Source organism: Notothenia rossii (genome assembly GCF_949606895.1).
Source record: "Notothenia rossii genome assembly, chromosome: 2".
Classification (NCBI taxonomy): Eukaryota; Metazoa; Chordata; class Actinopteri; order Perciformes; family Nototheniidae; genus Notothenia; species Notothenia rossii.
This window is the reverse complement of record NC_136904.1, coordinates 75,240,928-75,261,063: the sequence shown is the minus strand read 5'-3', so window position 1 is coordinate 75,261,063 and position 20,136 is coordinate 75,240,928. Positions and strand designations below refer to the sequence as shown.

General features: G+C 43.2%; 1 protein-coding gene across 7 annotated transcripts in view; it reads left to right on the top strand.

Annotated features, from left to right (window-relative positions):
- Positions 1 to 20,136, top strand: part of epha3 (eph receptor A3) — a 104,904-nt gene that overhangs the window by 78,440 nt on the left and 6,328 nt on the right. For all 7 annotated transcript variants that reach the window (XM_079665349.1, XM_079665348.1, XM_079665345.1 and 4 more), the window contains 5 exons: positions 1,510 to 1,571; positions 3,771 to 3,980; positions 6,490 to 6,639; positions 6,870 to 7,063; positions 18,099 to 18,254. In XM_079665349.1, the coding sequence (XP_079521475.1) occupies positions 1,510 to 1,571; positions 3,771 to 3,980; positions 6,490 to 6,639; positions 6,870 to 7,063; positions 18,099 to 18,254 (772 nt within the window). The remainder of the gene's footprint in view (positions 1 to 1,509; positions 1,572 to 3,770; positions 3,981 to 6,489; positions 6,640 to 6,869; positions 7,064 to 18,098; positions 18,255 to 20,136) is intronic.

The following is a 20,136-nucleotide window of genomic DNA, read 5'->3' as shown; positions in this document are numbered from 1 at the left end:
ACTCTAATTGTAAGAGAAAGTGTAGCAACTATATTTAGACAACCCAAGCTGTTGTGAGTGTAAAATCGAATTTCCTAAAGTGGCGAAAACGCACAAAAGCATACTGTATAAGAGGGAAAACTTACATTAAGGGGAAATTGAGAAGCCAACAATGTTTGTTTAAATTAGGGTGTATTTTATGATTCATGATGACGATCACGAACTGGAAGTCATAGTTTATTTTTTTAATCTCTCCGACCCTGACTTAACTCAAGCACACCCTCTGTCTTGGCTCATTTGCTCTCCGCTGTTTGTTGTGCCAAATAGGACATTTTTTGCTGATTGTCTGATTGACTCATAAGGGCATTTTGAATTTGTAATTCACACCAGATTGGCTTTGATTTAATTAAAGCTATTGACTCAATAGAACATTTATTTTTCTTCCGGTGAGACCAATTTATTTGTTTCTTTTAAACAAATGATTCTATCACCCTCTTCATGCAGCCTGTGTCACTGCCGGGAAAACAAGCCTGTGTCTCGCCAGATGTGGGGAGAGTTCGCTTTAATACATGCAAGAGGGGAAGATGTCAAAGGAAAAAATGGGGTGATGAGGATGGGGAAAGAGAGGTATGGATGATAGAGAACAGGTAGACAGGGAATGAAAGGGTGCCGGGGGAGGAGGGGGGGGGAGTGTGCATTAATCAGAATAAAATGGAGAAGAAGCATACGGCTGGTGGGGGAGTCAAGAGGGGAGCAGGGAGAACAAAGCCATCTGGGACACAAACAAGTCCTGACAACGACTGTGCATTTAACAATGGCTGATTTAAAGGTTCCTTAAGAGTTTCTTTCTCTTTTTTCCCCTCTGTAATAAACTTCTGTTGGACCGTAGTCTGATCAGGTACAGATGATAGCAGGCGGGGAGGATTTACAACCAGATCTTCCACAGAAATAAAGATGTCACACTCTGACAGCTGACCTGCTGGGGCCCTAAAACTCTGACTGGGATTATTTTATTTCTGGTGTGTGTGTGTGTGTGTGTGTGTGTGTGTGTGTGTGTGTGTGTGTGTGTGTGTGTGTGTGTGTGTGTGTGTGTGTGTGTGTGTGTGTGTGTGTGTGTGTGTGTGTGTGTGTGTGTGTGTGTGTGTGTGTGTGTGTGTGTGTGTGTGTGTGTGTGTGTGTGTGTGTGTGTGTGTGTGTGTGTGTGTGTGTGTGTGTGTGTGTGTGTGTGTGTGTGTGTGTGTGTGTGTGTGTGTGTGTGTGTGTTTGACAGACAGGAAAGAGCTCAACCTGGTCCCTATCAGGGCCCATGAACGTCTGCTTTAAGTCAAGTTACAGTCCCCCCTTTTGACTCTCCATGAATTTTCCAATTTCAGGGAATAAATCTGAAACGAATATAACGTTGGGCTACATGAGTGTCTTGTATTTGTGGTTGGCTGTTGCACAGCAAACAGTAGTCATTGCTCTAACTATATTATGTTCGTGATACAACTGATGATGTAACCAAAGATTGAATCCTCTCTTCTGTCACAGGTAAACCCGTCATGATTGTCACAGAATACATGGAGAATGGATCCCTGGACAATTTCTTGAGAGTGAGTATTAACTTGGAATCACGTGTAGAATGGATGGATCATGATGCCTCTTAGTGGTACACAGAGGAAGTTGGGGAATCACATGGTGTCAATCTGAGGATTAAGAGACACCGGGGAACATCTTAAAAAGGTGGATAAAGTGTCTTGCACCTGTACAAACCATAGCCACTCACCAGGTCACTATTAGGTAGTATAATGTATGTTTCGTCCTTCACATTTTTTGTTTGACAAATTTCTACAGGGGTTGCATTTATCACATTTTGAACAGTGAAATTTGGTGTTTAAAAATTCTGTAAAGTTGGTAAGGTAAGAGAGTATTATCAGAGTGGAAATACAACTGCTTAGGGGTCTAAACTCCAAATGTTTCAAAGGTTGTCTTTTGCTTTGAGACTGTTTCTCTGCATGGATTTCATCTTTCTTTCTTAGCTCTAAAAGACAAAGCATTACAAATGTCATCTCAGTTTCATGCGACCAAATTATGGGATACAGTAATGTCTTCATTAAAAAAGTCAGTTTTTCAACAGACAGCAGTTATAGAGTAAGACCTGATGGAAATATACTAGTATATGAATTGTGTTTGTTGTTCTCTACTCTTACTAAAACGAAACCGACAAATTAGTTCACGAGCAAAGTTCCAGACTAGTTTTGAGAAAAACACGTTCAGGCTTTTCTATACATTCCTGGAAATGCCTTGTGGATGATTTAAGCAGTTCTGACTGTTTCAGCAAAACTTTCCATACTGGGCTTATCAAATGACAAGGTTTTATGAACTGTATCCCTGCTGCTCTTCCTTCCAGGATGGAATTTGATTCTTGCCATGCCCCAGTCTCTTAAAGCGGAATTGACCTGCCTCACTGAGAAAAGCCAAAGCACAAAAGCCTCAACACTGGCATGAAAGCATGTGCACTGATTCCTGTTTTAGCCCTTCTCCACATGTGTCTGCACAGTATCCTGACACATGAAGGAGGAGTAGCTGTTGTTTCCTGACATTTTCCCAGAGCCCTGCACTTCATCATAGAAAATGTGTCATATGCACTCACACACAGACATGGAAACACACAGCTCATGCACTGTATGTCTGTGTTCTGAATCTGCAAAGCTTTGAAGGGACTAAGCCAGGTGGTCTGGCCACTAATTGCTCCAGACCAAAAGGGAAGCGAGGTGGACCCAGTTGGTTTCAAAGGAAAACACACTCATCTTACACGCATCTCGCAAATGACTTGGTCTTTCACAAACACAGAGCAAATCAGTGCATGTGTAGAGCAGTGAATGGAAATGCAAGCGGATGTAGACAAATGACTCACTCTCATGCTACACTGAGTGCAAACCCTGAGTAAAAAACAGATAGATGGATAGATAGATAGATAGATAGAAGAAGATAGATGGACAGATGTGTTTGCTGTTATTTTATTAACTTGAGCTCTTCTTTCTTATTTTTCTATATTTATTTCCTGTTCATACATTCAGAGTTAAATATAAACGTTTGCAAACATAAACCAGACTCCCAATCGCCCAAACAGACCAAAAGTGTTTTAGTATTTATAACTGCATCTAACCAATTTCCCAATCCCACATTTATTTGTATTCTTAAGGCTTTTCCTGACATGGCTTACTGAAAACCCAAACACATTTAAATACTGTAGTCCCCATATGGATAGTTATGAATTTAACTATTTAAGTGAATTCAATGTGTGTCTAAAGTATAAAAGACAATTTTAATCATCAGTTTTTCTCCAACAAAAAAAAATTTGTAGAGAGGAAATAGCATACAATATAATTATTTTTTTGTGCTGGACAAATAACTGTTTTTGTTTTTATTATTCAACCAAAATGTCAAGGTCAAGGCTCTTGAATTTGCCACCACATGGGCCATTATAACATATCCAAAGTGGACAGTAACCAGACTGATTGAAAAAAAAAAGAAATATCCTATGTACTTATTGGTCCTAATGTCCATACATTACTGCATGTCTGGCTATGGTATTTCACAGTTTAGCTGAAGATGAGGTACGGAATGTCAAAGGTGGTTTTAAAGGTTAATGAAAGTGCTGTGGACACTTATGTAGAAAGGTTTCATTTCATGCAAATAATCAGAAAGGTCAGGCTCCCTTTGTGTTCTGTATATACCGGTAATATGTATGTAGATGATAACTTTTAATGTATATCATTAACACCGAGTGTGAATTCTCTTTCCTTTAGAAACACGACGCCCAGTTTACGGGGATCCAGCTGGTGGGCATGCTGCGTGGCATCGCCTCGGGCATGAAGTATCTGTCAGACATGGGCTACGTTCACCGAGACCTGGCAGCTCGAAACATCCTGGTCAACAGCAACCTGGTGTGTAAAGTGTCAGATTTCGGCCTGAGTCGAGTTCTGGAGGACGACCCGGAGGCTGCTTACACCACCAGGGTGAGCGAGCACACACACATTCCAAGGACAGAAATGACATTGTGATACAATATGTTCGCAACTGTTCTGGGACAAATCTTTTTTTTTGTATCCAGGAATGTGCTACTTAAAAGGAAATGTCACAACAACCCTGAATGCAACACTTATATATGGTACTCAATTCAAAAATTCTCTCAAACTGGCAACAATATCCTCCTTTTTAGTTATAATAATAGGAATATACCTCTCCAGCAAAACGATTATACGATACAATACAATGATACCTTATTGTCAGTCTAAGTCTACAAATCAACAAGGACATACATTAACATTAGAAACAGGGGAACAGACATTAGATTATTAGAGACAATATTTGCATGTCTTTGACGTACATTTAAGAAAACACAACAGCAATGTTCTTATTATGAAATTGGTTCCACATTTATGCCATTTCTTGCAAACACACCCGCTTTATACTCAGGTAATCTCAGCAAACAGATACAAACACTCTTCCTCTGTCTGGCAAGGGTACAGAACACATAAATAAAGGCAGAGCTTTGTGATGAGATTGACATAAATCCACAGAGCTTTGCCTCCCTCGATCACAGTACAGCTATGGCATACATATAACAATGGTGGAGGTCATGGAGAGGAACACTTCAAGCACCATGTGCCCAGAAGGGACATATTACATTGATAAGAAATTCTGTTTGGGTGGTTTAGTGCCGGTTGTTATCCATCCACAAGCCTAAGATTTGCACCACTAAGTGCACTTAGTTTCCTCTTACTTTCAATGACAACATAGCTCTGTTTTAGAAGGTGTGTTGTCATGAAAATGAATGCTCAAATGGCAGTTTGAGATGCTGAAAATCCTTTTATTTTATTTTTTTATTTTATTTCCTTGGCCTTTTGACTTTAACCTATTTCTCAGATCACATCAGCTTTCAAATATCTTAACTGTTTAGATGATGCACTTATACAACAACAATAGTTTGGGTATAATTACTTTGATGTCTAGAAAACACGAGTGGGTTTTAGGATATGTCTTGCTAAACAGGTAAGGTCTATTGCTTGGGCAAGGAAAAGTGTAAGAGAATCTTTAAGAACCTAAACCTCAGTAGTGAGATCAACTTTTTTTTAGAAACAAGTGTAAACGTCTTCGAGGTAAGAATGATAACAGTTGGGGGATATTTTTATACTTTATACTTCATGTCAGAAATGAAACATTATCAACAGGCACACCCCACCTTAGACATCCATCAGTGTGTGTGTGTGTGCGTGCATGTGTGTGTGCGTGTGGTCATTTTCATCATGGGATCCTGTGGTCTCGGCCCATGCGTGCAACCCCTTTAAACACAGTATAATTTGCTGGCTGAGAATTGCTTGTCAAATAAACAGTCAATGTGCCGTTTGCCTTTTTCCCAGAAATACATAATCTAAAATAATAAGACAGAATAATAAACTCTCCAGTGATGCAGTAACTGACAACGCTCTGCACATGCACGCAGATTTCCATCCGGCCCTTGAATCTTTGGCATTTGGAATCTTTGTTTTATGTTCCTATGCATGTAGGTATGTATGGTTCATTGTTAATGTAGTGCTCAAACATGTTGCTTCTTATCTAGGGGAGCAGGTGTGTATATAGTATGAATGTGGAAGCAGAGGCTGTGTGTGTTTTCCTGTGTTCATTTCTGCTACCATGTGTTATTGTGTGTTTTCCCAATGTGTTATCGTACTACAGAGTTTCATTAGTGATCATGCATTATCAGTGTGTTTTCTAGAGGGCGCGTGTGTGACAGCACTGGGCTAGACCTAGTCAGTGGCTTGGCCAATGTCTCTGTTAGCTTTGGCTGCTTTGGCCTCTTTTCCCCAGCTCCCTTTTCATCATTAGTCCAGCATCTGAGCTAGAATGACAAATGCAGCAGACATAACTCTGCCATGTTATGCAGGAAACTTTAGATTAGGGTTTGATTAATATGTATTTTCTTTCATTCTTTCTCTGAGGCTGATGCCAATACTTTTGATTAAAGCTGAACCTTACATTTTTTGTGACCATGGGGTTCAATTTCATTTCATATGAATACTTTAAAACCCAATTTTGTTGGAAAATATTTTTGTATCTTGTGTCTTTGTCAGAATGTTTATACTTGCAATTGTGGAAGAGTAAATTAATCATTGTGAAATGTAAAGTCTCCTTGGTAGGTTGCAATGCAGATTCCTTTTACAGTTGAGAACATAATGCTTGGTCCAAACCACTGAGGGTTTAGTTTCAGAACAGCTCATAAATAGTTTAATTTTTTTCCGGGCTTTGTATGTGACATAAACCTATTACACAAAATATTAAATATCCTGTATGCATCATTCAGTATTAACTTGCGGCCCTTTTTTTACATGTATACCATTACATGTATATCATAAAACTGACAATAACACACGTCTGACAAATCAATAACCAAATATAAATGTGCAGAACAAACTGATCAGCCAAGTTTCTAACTGAATTAACTTGTTTTAATGTCCTGTCTCTCAGGGAGGTAAGATCCCCATCCGGTGGACAGCTCCAGAGGCTATTGCCTACAGGAAGTTCACGTCAGCCAGTGATGCTTGGAGTTATGGCATTGTCCTCTGGGAAGTGATGTCATACGGGGAACGACCATACTGGGAGATGTCCAATCAGGATGTGAGTACTGCCATGATGCCAATTTCCTGTGTGTTTACTGATGGGAAGTCAGTGAAGGTACCAGCCACTGATCTAGATGAGAAGTTTATGTTCAAGGTTGTGTGCAAACTGTTTTGGCACAGACATGGAAATAAGGCAATATAGTCCCACAGAGGGAGTTGAGCATACTATATGTTGTTTGATGTTTGAAGTTGTTTCTGAATCATTTTTATTTTCCTCCCTAACCCTAGGTAATAAAGGCTGTAGATGAAGGATACCGCCTCCCTCCACCAATGGACTGCCCGGCCACCCTCTACCAGCTGATGTTGGACTGCTGGCAGAAAGAGCGGAACAACCGGCCTAAGTTTGAACAGATTGTCAGCATCCTGGATAAACTCATCCGCAACCCTGGTAGCCTCAAAATCACTGCCAACACCACATCCAGGTACCAGAAGTATATTCCAGCTTTTATTTGTTGTGTTTGTTGTTCAGTAGCACCTATTTCCTGCATGGAAAGGTATTTGAATAATACAATATAGAAGATATGGAGGTAGATCTTAGAATGTGGTGGTTGTTTTGCTAGCTGCTTCTTTTTCCTGATGTGGTTCATGTTCCTGATTGACAGACCCCTGGCTATTTGCTCTGGGATCGCAAGCCATTGTGAAGGCAATAGCAGTTGCAGTTGCAGTTTTCCATAAATGAAACACAATTAACTTTATTCAAGGTGACCTATCATGCAAAATGCACTTTTGTATATATTTTATACATGAATATGTGTCCCCGGTGTTCCAGGGAACTCACCAAGTGTCAGAAAACACAACCCTCTCTATTTTCCTCCATACCCAAATCTCTTAAAAAGGGGCTGCAACGGATCTGATACAGACTGATCCAGATTTGAACACTTCTGTGATGTCACAGAAGTGGCGCTACGGCTATTGGACCAACTCCACCAATCAGGAGGAGACAGCCACGGACATTGCCGTTCGAAAGCGCTGGAGACGCTGTAGTACATATGCCAGGCCTGTAGATGGTGCTGTTCTCACAGAATCAGCCCATGCAAAGACAGTGTTAAATTGAGCGAAATGAGGAATGGCTAAAATGCATGATCTGTTTGATATTTTGAAAAATAAAAAGTATAAATATGCCTTATAGTGTATAGGTATGGTCCTACACTATATTATTCAAATATAGCATGATAGGTCCACTTTAATTAATTATTTCAATATCCCTTGGTGCACGCCTTGTTTGTTTGTTTGTTTGTGGAACCAGGAACCAGACAGTACATAAGAGGGAAATAAACATTGGCTTCCTGCTTCCTGTGGAGTTACATGAGAATTATCTTAACTTATCACACTCATATTTCCCTTTTCCATGCAGTCTAATGTCAAATTCCTCTCTACTTTTCCCCTTGTTGTTAAGTTAAGTTTCCCCCTCCTTTTCCCCTCCCTTGTGCATAATCCTTTGTTGGGGCCACCATTCTCTCCCAGGGGGCCAATGGAAACCAAGGCAGCCCATGTTCAGTTGTCAATTCTAAGCACAAGCACTGGGTCTGAGGCAGACGGCCGTGGTATTATGGAGACGTCAAAGCTCATAACATTGACTAATGATTTCTTAAGAAAGTGAAAATAGGTCCCTTGGAGTTTGCATGTAATTTCCCTGATTGGCTTTTAACACCGGGCGAGCAAAGGCTGGCCGACAGAGGCTGCTGCGTTGATTTATGAGACCTGGGTGTGTATAAACGTGTGTGTGTGTGTGTGTGTGTGTGTGTGTGTGTGTGTGTGTGTGTGTGTGTGTGTGTGTGTGTGTGTGTGTGTGTGTGTGTGTGTGTGTGTGTGTGTGTGTGTGTGTGTGTGTGTGTGTGTATGTGTGTGTGTGTGTGTGTGTGTGTGTGTGTGTGTGTGTGTGTGTGTGTGTGTGTGTGTGTGTGTGTGTGTGAGTGCGGTGGCGGCAGTTGCGCAGCAGGAGCAGCTGCACTCAGCTCCACACACCTCGTTTGTCTCAGGGCTGCCCTGGCTGGTTAATGGAGCACCCCCCTCCTCCTCAGAGCCCAGACTAAAGCCTGGGACCTGAGCGGAGCATCTGGAGGCTTCAGGGGTGGAACCTGGGCAGAGTTTACTGTCCCTGCCTGTGGATGGAGAGACACTAAGGTCAGCGGGCCAAGGTTGGCTGTCAGAGACTAATTATGGGCCAACAGGAGCCCAGACAGGGTTAGGGGCCACTCTCTGTCCAAATGGATTTACTGGGTCTCTAAGTCATCAGAACGGTTTCTTCGTTTTCCAAAACATTACTGTTGCTGCAACCAAAATGCTAAAATACAACTACTACTTATTCTGAATACGTGACGATCAGCATTCATATGAAATGCACTGCTACATGTGTAGATGGTTTGGGCTTTTTACAAAATATCCTTTTTTTCCCTAAGCCTCACAAAGTAAAATGAATAATGACAAGCCTATGTGAACCTGTATCAACAAATCAAACCAATTTTATTACTCCTTACTGTATTTATTTTTCCACCAAAATCTATCTGGAGAATAAGGATATTTCATTCTTTTTCAGTAGTTATGGCTGGGCTGGATTTGGGGTTGGGTTGAAACAAGAGCTGAGCCCTTCCATGATGAGAGGCTTGGGAGAAAGTAAACTAGGGCCGGGGGCTGCCGATGGAACCGAGCAGAGATCCATGTCGGTGTGGATCTTGGCCAGTAGGGTTAGTTAGGGACTGGGAATGGAAAACAAGTTTCTATTGGTGAAAATAAACCACTTCAGGGTCGTAGGAATGCAGATCAGTAATAACCACCACAAGATAAAGAAAAGTCAGAAAAGAAGTTTAGTGAATCAGAAATGTCCAAATGTGTAGATTGACATATTGACTTGAGTGTATAGGAAACTGGATGGGGGATACAGGATTGGTAATGGGCATGGTAGGCGTTTAAGATGTTTGAGTTTAAACTAATGTAAAACTTTACTCTGAAACACTGGCGAGTTAAATAAATTAAGAGTTCAGAGTAAGAGCCATGCATGCTTGACTGGAATCAAATCAAAATGTCACACTTGAATCAATTTAGGTTAATAGCTTTCTTCACCACCTGAGTAGTATTGATTAAAACTACAACACATCCATCACATCCTACAGAGGCAGAGGATAACAAGTGGCCACATATCAACATGTATATTCAAAGGGCTAATATTAGGCCTAACAGTACATCAGTCTAACCTCTCCACAATGCACCCTGGGAATTGTCCTAGTAGCACAGCGAGAGGTGAATTCCTCCCGCCCTGCCCTGCCCACATGTATCTGTTGAAGCTCTTCTCCTCATCCACCTTTCTGCTCCCGGGAGAGCTCTAAAAACAAGAGACTACGCAGTCCTGTTATTTAGAGGTCAAAGGAATGAAAGATAGAGCAGAATAGAGGAAATGGAAATGAAAACGACAATGAGGGTAGACTTCATTTTCTCTCTGGTGTATTTATATTTCCTTCTGTTCGAGCTGGTGTTTTCCACAATCTTATATGGTGTTAAGTCCAGGAGGGGTTTCAAACCCCCCTCTGCCGTCATACAGATGCTCTCTTTTCTTTCTATTTTCCCCTTCCTAGCATCTCTCTGTTTCTTCTCCAATCATATTGTCTCTTGAGCAGCCGTGAGATGTTGCTGAAAATGGAACAACAAAGGAAACAAAGAAAATGTAAGGGAGGGGAAACAAGGTCATTTGCAGTTTATCTCTCAGCGGAGACAGGAGAGGGGGGAAAAAAGCCAAGGATGAGATCAGAGGAGAAATAGAAGAAAAGTGGTACAGGAAAGGAGAGGAGAGGAAAGGATCAATAATCCTGCAAAACAGCTTAACATTCTTATCTTGTCAGCCTAAAAGTTCTTATCTTTACACATTTTGGACACCCTTCTTTCCTGAAAAAAATGTGTATTGGCGTACAATCAGTCACAACCATCACAATCAGTCACAACCATCACAATTAGTTCCTTTAAAAAAGTAGCTATTAGCATTTTTTGTTCCTTTCACTCATAAAAAAGATTTTCTACAGTCTACTGAGATTCACTTCCCGCTTTTCCCCACACACAAACCACCCCCACCTTCCGGGAGTGGATTCCCATCTCTTTTCTACAAACCGGTCTCTCCAGGGGGTCCTGGGGGCCCCTTAGCATTTTGACAGGCCTCTGATCTGGCAGGAGAAGACTCAATCATTGTAACAACACCCACTCATCTGCCACAAATGTATTTTTCACCTTTTTCCTGTCTGCTTTAGTTGTCATCATCTTCTCTCTACATAGTATGGTGTTTTTGTGTTATTATTTAAATCACACAATATATCGTGTCAACATGAGATAGTCAAAGGACATATCTAGTTTACATGTGCAACAAATCACTCATCATCTCTGAGGGAGAAACAACTACCAATTAAGTATACTCACCACTAATCTGAAGGACATATAATTCACAATTACAGCATACATACATGTTGAGTTTCAACTGAGAGCATTTGTGGCTATGCCAACTTCCAACACTAACTTAATATCTATTTGTTACATTAGTAAATAAGAAGATTATCCCAACCACATTTGAATTGTTTTATATAAATTAGGGCCGGGACTCGATTAAAAAAATTAATCTAATTAATTAGAGGTTTTGTAATTAATGAATCGAAATTAATCGAATTTTTAATCGCATATAAATATTTGACCTGAGAACAGTGAGAAGATGTCAATAAAGTGTGCCGTAACACAGAGGTAATTTGAATTGCTAACCGAGGTCCAATGATCCCCAGTCAGGGCAACACATTCGGCTTTCTCCAATAAATTCTCTTTATCTTCCTTTTCATTGTCATAAAGCTGCTGGATTCTTTTTGTCACTGTCTTTCTGCATGGCAGCTCATATGTTGTGTCAGACTATGCAATCTGTAGTACCTTTTGCAGCCCCTTCTCTTCTACCACTCCAAGTGGTCTACAGTCAAGTGCAATCCAGTGAGCTGGTTATTTTTTTCAGACGTGGACTTAGTTATCCTGGCCCTGAAACCAGTCATCTGGTTGAGTGTGGGTCATACTTGTCAACCCTCCCGATTTTCGCGGGAGACTCCCGATTTCACTGCCCTCTCCCGGTTTCCTCCCGGGGTCATATTTCTCCCGCATTTCTCCCGATTTCTGACAAAATCAGATGTATACACGACTGTTTCCACTCGGACTTATACTAATAAAGCTACACCATTGTTTGGTTTCCATGGTAACACGTCTCTTTAGTAGCGCGCGCAACTCAAAGTCTGAGAGGGTGAGGCAGATATTCACAGAAAACAGAACAAGAATCGACAACTACTCTACTCTCTGCTCACTCCTTTCCTGTAAAATGCAGGTCCAGTCCACACATATGCTCCATCAAGGACGGTGCTACAGGCCGCAAGGCAGTGCACTTACAACTACAATAAGCATGTTAATGTTAATCTAACAGCTCTGGCGATCCACTAGCACCCCCCCCCCAATTTTGCATTTTGAAATGCTCCCGATTTCTGAGGGCAACTATGGTGCGGGTCCTTTTACTCGGAGTCGGGCTAACGTCCACGCTAGCTTCCACGCTAGCTGCTATATGTTTTGCATTGAGGTGATACTTGAGGCTTGATGTGCTGCGGTGATATGCGAATTCCTTTTTGCATAATTTGCATACAACAGTGCTCCTATCGACGCTTCCATCCGTCCGTTTTTAAAACAAAATTTCCCATCCACGGGGCCAACCAAAGCGGTCTCATCAGCTTCTTCGTTCATGTTTGACTATTGTTCACTGTGGTTTGTTGTTGTCTGAAGTCATGAACGTTTGTTGGTGCTCCAGTATAATCGGTACGCCTGAAACTCATCCATTGAGAAACGTTCCGCAGGGCAAAAATAAGTGCGATTAAAATGCGTTAATTTTTTTAACGCGTTAATGTTTGTGTCATTAATTAATCTTAATTAACGCGTTAAAGTCCTGGCCCTAATATAAATATAAATACATAAGGTTGAATTTGAATGTCCCTTGATGCATAAGAAAATGCAGTCTCACACACAGTGGCTCCAAACATCTTTGCCACTCCAAATCTATAGGTTACTTACGTAACCCCAGTTCTCAGAGTAACATGAAGTGAGATGTCTCACTATGGGATGCGCCTCAACGCGTATGCAAACAGAAGCATCAATCTCATTACGCCAATCCTGATTGGCTGGTGATCTTGACGTCTACGTCAGGGAATCCACCCACCCTTTAAGTAGCTTGCGCTATGTCGCAGCGTCATTCAAAATAAGCACCTCTTCTCGCTTCGCCTTAGCAAGAAGGGCCGTCTGGTGAGACATCTCACTTCATGTTACTCTGAGAACTGGGGTTACGTATAGTTCTCATTCATAACACTCCGTTCGATGTCTCACTATAGGATATTGAAACTCCCGTATTGCTAGACATGCTTATCTCGAAAATCACCAAAATAACCAGAACTTAACAGGTAGAACCCTGTCTCAACACGGGGCCCAGCACTGCGCGGGCCACACTTGGAGCAGAGACATCTAGCCTGTAAAAGCGGACAAAAGTGAGCGGTGAGGACCAGCTCGCTGCTGCACAAATGTCTTGGATGGAAACACCCTTGAACAAAGCCCAGGATGTAGCCAGTCCACGAGTAGAATGAGCACGCAGGCCCGTTGGTGCCTGCAAACCCTGACTCGTATAAGCCAGAGCAATCGCTTCCATAATCCAGTGGGAGAGCCGTTGCTTAGTAATGGGCTTGCCTTTCTGAGGGTTAGCCCAGGATACAAAGAGTTGGTCATTGCATCGAAACTCTTTTGACCTGTCCATATAGGTGCGTAAAGCACGGACTGGGCACAGCAAATTCGGCCGCTGTTCCTCAGAGGAACACAGTGGCGGAGGAAATGCCTCAATGTCAATGGGGGTACATGAGCCAACCACCTTAGGTATAAAGGCAGGGTTGGGCTTCAGCAACACTCTCGTTTGCCCCGGGGCAAACTGAGTGCATGAAGGATGTACAGAGAGCGCATGAATGTCACTGACTCGCTTGGCAGATGCCAGAGCCAGTAACAACACTGTCTTCAGTGACAGGTGTTTCATGTCAGCTTCTTCCAGGGGTTCAAATGGAGGTCGAGTGAGCCCATCTAAAACCACTACCAAGTCCCATAAGGGCACCAGTGACCTGGAAACAGGGAGGAGCCTGCGAGCCCCTTTCATAAAACGGCAGACCAAGGGATGGTGGCTAGCCGTCTTTCCCTCAAAGCCCACATGGCATGCAGCAATAGCAGCCAGGTACATTTTGATCGTAGAGAAAGCTCTGTGTTTATCAATCAGGTCCTGTAGAAACGATAGAATCACCCCGACAGGACATTGAAAAGAGATGTGTCCTTTTTGAAGGCACCACTCCTCAAACACTCTCCACTTACAGTCATAGAGAGACCTGGTGGATGAAGCTCTTGCACTCTGAATAGTGTTTATCACCTTCTGAGGGAGTCCCACTGTATTCAGGTTATACCACTCACGGGCCAGGCCCATAGTGCCAAGCCCTCTGGGTGTGGGTGAAAGATCGTCCCCCCGCCTGAGACAGTATGTCCCTGTTTAGCGGGAGCTGCCACGGCTGACCGCACAGCAGCTGATATATCTCCGCCAGCCAGTACATTGCGGGCCAGTGCGGAGCTATCAGGATCAGTGTGTGGCGTTGTTCTCTCACTCTGGCCAGAGTTGGGGGTATCAGAGCCAGGGGTGGGAACGTGTACAGAAGGACCGGAGGCCAAACGTGCGCGAGCGCGTCCACGCCTAACGGTGCGTTTAAATCGCGCATTGAAAAGAACAGCTGACATTGAGCGTTTACTTTTGATGCGAACAGATCCACCGCGGCTCGGCCGTAACGCACCCACAGCTGACTCACAATTATTGGATGTAGAGTCCAGTCTGCATATAGTGGTGCACCTCTGGACAGCAGATCTGCCCCGAGGTTAATCACTCCTGGTACGTGCGTCGCTCTCAGAGAGAGGAGACGTCCGCAGCTCCATAAGATCAGTTTGCGTGCCAGCATGTGTAACTGGAGAGAACGCAAACCCCCTTGTCGGTTTATATACGATATTGTGGTCGTGTTGTCTGTCCTCACGAGGACATGATGTCCTCTGAGAAAAGGCAGAAAGCGTTTCAGGGTGAGGAACACCGCTAAAAGCCCCAGATTTAATTTATGTGTGACCGTTGGAGGTCTCTGCTCCAGAGACCCCTCACAGGTCGACCTTCGTATATACCCCCCCAGCCCGTCAGACATGCGTCTGTGGTGACCACCTTCCGCGATAGGACAGCACCCATAGGCACGCCCCCGCACTAGAAAAGTTGGGTGCAGCCAGTGGGAACGGAACAGCCTGGGCAGATGAAACGAAGATGTCATCTCCGTGCTCATCCGAGTCGGATAAGAGGAACTCAGAGGCATCCTCTTCAGATTCCCCCATATAATCCAGCTCTAGGACATCCTCCGCGGGTGGAACCATGGTGAGGTCCAGTTGGGAGCCCCAGCTCCGCTCTCGCGGCTCTTGCCGCCACCGGGCCCCCATCCTGACACGGCGCGGGGCTCCGATTCCGCGGCTACCGCCGTTGTTGAGCCCCAGCCTGACACAGCGCGGGGCTCAATCTCCGCGGCGGTCGCCATCATGTCCCGATTGCCGGCCGGCGAATCAACGGACATGAAGGGGTCCTGTCCCGACAGGCTAGCTTGGCGCGCTAGCCGTCGGCGGAGGCTCTTGATGGTGAAGCGGGCACAATGCCCGCACGAACCGGGGGTATCGATAGCTTCCTGGGCGTGTTTCAGCCCAAGGTAGGACGAGCAGACCTGGTGTGAGTCCGTGCCCGAGATCTTAAACCCGCAGCCTCCGAGCCGAGCCTCCGAGCCAAGCCTCCGACTCCTCTGGTATGAGGGAGAGAAGGGTCCATCCTCGTTTGCCGGGTTGTCGGCGCGGAGGGACAAGCTAGTAACAGGTAGGCCTATGTTACCGAAAAAAAAATCTAACCTTATCGTTATTCCGAAAGGAAAAAAACGACGGGGTAGATTTTTCTTTAAAAAATATTAACTGGTGTGTTAATATCTTTCTTATCTCCGTCTCCTCTGGTGTGAGGGAGAGAAGAGTCCGTCCTCGCTCGCCGTGGTGTCGGCGCGGAGTGGTAAACTAGCAACAGGTATGTTACTGTTTGAAGAAAAAAAATCAAACCTTACCGTTATTTTGAAAGAAAAAACGGCGGGACAGATTTCAATATTAACTGGTTTGTTAATATTTGTTCAATTCTTCTGCAAAGCAAAAAAGTAACCGGCAAGCGCCCGTCGACCGAATGTTAGCTTGGGTTCAGTCTGTGGACCGTTAAGCTAGCCCGGCTACTGATATTCGAGATGTGCTCTGAAGCGAGAAGAGGTGTTTGAATGACGCTGCGACGTAGTGCAAGCTACTTAAAGGGTGGGTGGATTCCCTGACGTAGACGTCAAGATCACCAGCCAATCCGGATTGGCGTAATGAGATTGATGCTTCTGTTTGGATACGCGTTGAGGCGCATCCCATAGTGAGACATCGAACGGAGTGTTATGAATGAGAACAGTCAGACGCAGGTTGACTTCCTGGTATTCTCCTAAGTTTATTTACAAGGTCACGATTGAATAATATTCCCTGTGGGAGAACTCCTGTCCTGTTCTGCCCTGTTCTCAAGGCTCTATTCCCTTGTGTTTGTTCAAAACAGGTGCAGCACGTCCTTATAAAGAAAGAGTGCCTTTGCAACTTTTAAAAGCCACTCACACATTCAGTAATAAACACACACTATGTTTAAGGATATCGATGAATGTGTTTTAGTCCCAGTTTGACCTAATGTGTTTGACCTGGTTTCCCATGTCCTGCTTTGATGTGATCTGTTTTCACAACAGCAAAGTGATCCACACTTGTAAAGAAAGCATCAGCGGTGACATTAGAGAATGGACAGCTTCCTTTCCGCTCTCTCTTCTTCCTCTCTGCATATCTTTCTTCCTCACTTGTCCTTCTTCCCCCCGTCTTCAGCAACCATCAATCAGAGCGAGTCACAACAGCGCCTGCAGCCATTCCGTCACCCTCTGCTGTTGAACGAGCGCTCTAAAGCCCAACGCAATGCATTTAATTTGATTTGATCCAATTCAAACCATCAAATCTAATCAAATCTAATGTTGTGTTTTGCAGCATGGTACATGTACAGCAGGAACCGGTAATGACATTAGACAGAAAACTGATGCCGCTTTTGTTAGTAATCTTGTTCTTGAATATGTTAAATACATTATGGAAATATTTGTGTGTAACGGCCTGATTTCCCCCCTGTATTTAAAGCCCAAAGGCTCTGTGCAGATTTACTGTATGCAACAGACACATACTGTATGGGCTGTGTGTGTGTGTGTGTGTGTGTGTGTGTGTGTGTGTGTGTGTGTGTGTGTGTGTGTGTGTGTGTGTGTGTGTGTGTGTGTGTGTGTGTGTGTGTGTGTGTGTGTGTGTGTGTGTGTGTGTGTGTGTGTGTGTGTGTGTGTGCGCGCGTGTGTGTGTGTGTGTGTGTGTGTGTGTGTGTGTGTGTGTGTGTGTGTGTGCGTGCGTGTGTGTGTAGGAGTGTGTGTGTATGTAGGAGTGTGTGTGTGTCTGGCTCCCTGATGAGTGCCGCTCAATCAGATCAAGAGGCCTGGCTTACGTTTAGTTCGGTATAGTATAGGAATGCAAGAGCCGAGAGTATATAATTGTAAATATGCATGTCAAAGTGTGTATATAACCTGTTCTAAATCAATTATAAAAACTTTTGCAATGCTATATAATCAGGACAGGCTGTTCTCAACACTGGTCATAGCGTTACCCACGAAAAATAGTGCTCTGTAATTCATTTGTATCCCACAAAATCAATTCATATGCATTTCATAAAATGGTGAACCAGGAAGTATAAAGAGCCACAAAGTCTGCACGGTGTAGAAATCGATGTGTTTGAGTAGTAGCTGAAACACCAGACTTTCATTCAGGAGATAGCTCTCCATGTCCTGTCTGAAACCAAAATTAAATTATTTTTCACGTCTCCTGCGTTTTTCCATTACCATTTAAATGTAACCCAAACCATGATTTCCTCCTCATCCTAACCAACGTGTTTTTTGTGACAACATCTTTATTTATAAAAGACAGTATGCATGAACGGTATGATTAGATACATCCTGCAGGGCATTTGTGGAATTTAGACATTTAGATAGCGTGACAAATGAGTGAGAACTTTTCTATGTTAACAATGTATGCTAGTACATTGGGGGTGACATGATGAGAGCTTGTATGCCAATGAGATCATAATACATCCCTACCACAACAAGTGATGGTGTGGGTGAGGCCTTTGTGGTCCTGGAAATGCATAAACTTAATTCTATGTGTCTGAGTCGTTTACAGGTCATTACCCAAGGAAAAACGTGTGTATTCAGTCTTCATTAATGTTGTTATGTTCCTCCCGTGTCCCCTCAGGCCGGCCAACCTGTTGCTGGACAGGAGCAGTTCAGAGGTCCCCTCCATGGGGACGCTGGGGGACTGGATGGATGGAATGAGAACTCTGCCCTGCAAAGAGGCCTTCTCTGGGGTCAGCTACAGCTCCTGTGACACCCTGGCCAAGACCTCCACAGAGTAAGACAACCACACAGACACACACACACACATACACGTCACATACACACACACACACACACACACACACACACACACACACACACACACACACACACACACACACACACACACACACACACACACACACACACACCCACACACACACACACACACATCCACACACACACACACACACACACATCCACACACACATACCAAGCTACTCTGCCTATCCATGTCAGCAGTCTTTACAGGCGCCCAGTACCCGCGGCAGGGCCCAGGAATTTGAGGGGCTTTTGGTGAAGAACACACACACACACACACACACACACACACACACACACACACACACACACACACACACACACACACACACACACACTCTCACAAAGTAAAGAAAGCTATAGAGCCCTTACTAAAGGTGTCCAGATGAGACATGGTAATTCATTATGACAGGCCTTTAGCCATGCTCTTGATGTTGCAAGTATGACCACAGAGGGAGAAGGTGAGAGCATGAAAAGAGAGAGAGAGGTAAGTGGACGCGTAAGGAGTATAAGAGAGACACTATTGACGGAGGGAGTGAGAGAAGAGATTTGAGAAGATAAAAGGGGAGAGAGAGAGGCCTTTTAAAAGAGAAGAACCTGTCAAGTAGGTATGCATGATGCTCTCTAAACTGTGGCGCATTCAAATGCAGAGAAAAGATCATGCAGAGGTTTCTACAATCCAATTCTACAGAAATGTGATTTGGATAGCGCAAACTGTAGGAAGTAAGTATGTTGAGTATGTTGACCTGTGTCAAACTGACCAAACAGTAAGACAAAAGCAGGGTCAGCTATCAATCCATGTCGCCACATCTTCTTAAAATAGGTTTTCGTAATTATTATCCCAGCGATATATTTTAAAATACATGGTGTTACAGATACTGAACATATTATCTTTTTCCACTATCTGTATATTTTCTTCTATAATATATTATTGGCAAATAATTCATGATTGATATTTTTATACTATACGTATATTAACTTTTTTTTCAACATTAAAATGTGTTTATTGTTTGAAGGAAGCACTGACTGAGTATGAAAATGTATGTATGGATATGAATGTAATCCAGCCATTATTAATCCTCAAAAACACATTTGGAATATGTTTTGTACACAAAGAATATGCAAGTTCATGATTGTGCTTTGAGTAACTTCACGTGGAGAATTATCTCAGAGGGGATTTGTCGCCGCAGCGGCTTTAGTAAATCGATGCCTCCGGTTAAAGGAGAGGTATACCACAGACAGAGATTATAGGACTGACGCTGCTGGCAGGATCCTCACCTGACAAATGGTTCTGAGATAGTGGATCATGTTCGGGCCACAATCCAGATACGGAAAGGAATTATAAACCTCATGCACTGTGAAAAAATACTGAATGTTATTCTGGTTAACAAGCAACCTTGTTTAGACTTTTAGGTTAGAGTGCATCTATCTGTGAAAATAAATGATGCTCCTTTTCTTTTCTCTGTCTCAGCATCTGGTTGAATTCATGTGGAATATGACCAGATTAATAATCGTTCATTTATTATCCTTGTTATCAAAGCAGCAATTCACTATGGTGATGGCAGCAAAAAGGTGTAACCCGTGTCAATAACCAAACCAGAGTCATTAGCCCTGACAGGCTTGATAATGTAAAAAGAAGTAGTGTCGTATTGGTGCCCAATAACGATTAATTTTGGAGTTAATGTCATTACTTACAAAGTTGGCAAATATGAAATGCAATGTCTTGTAAACGTATCAGAACTTCATTTTCTACAAATATTGTAATGCTGCTATTAGCCAGGTCTGAAGGGATGCTTTTACCACACACACCAGTTCTTTAAAGAGACATTTGTTTATGATAATGAGTTTCTCTATTG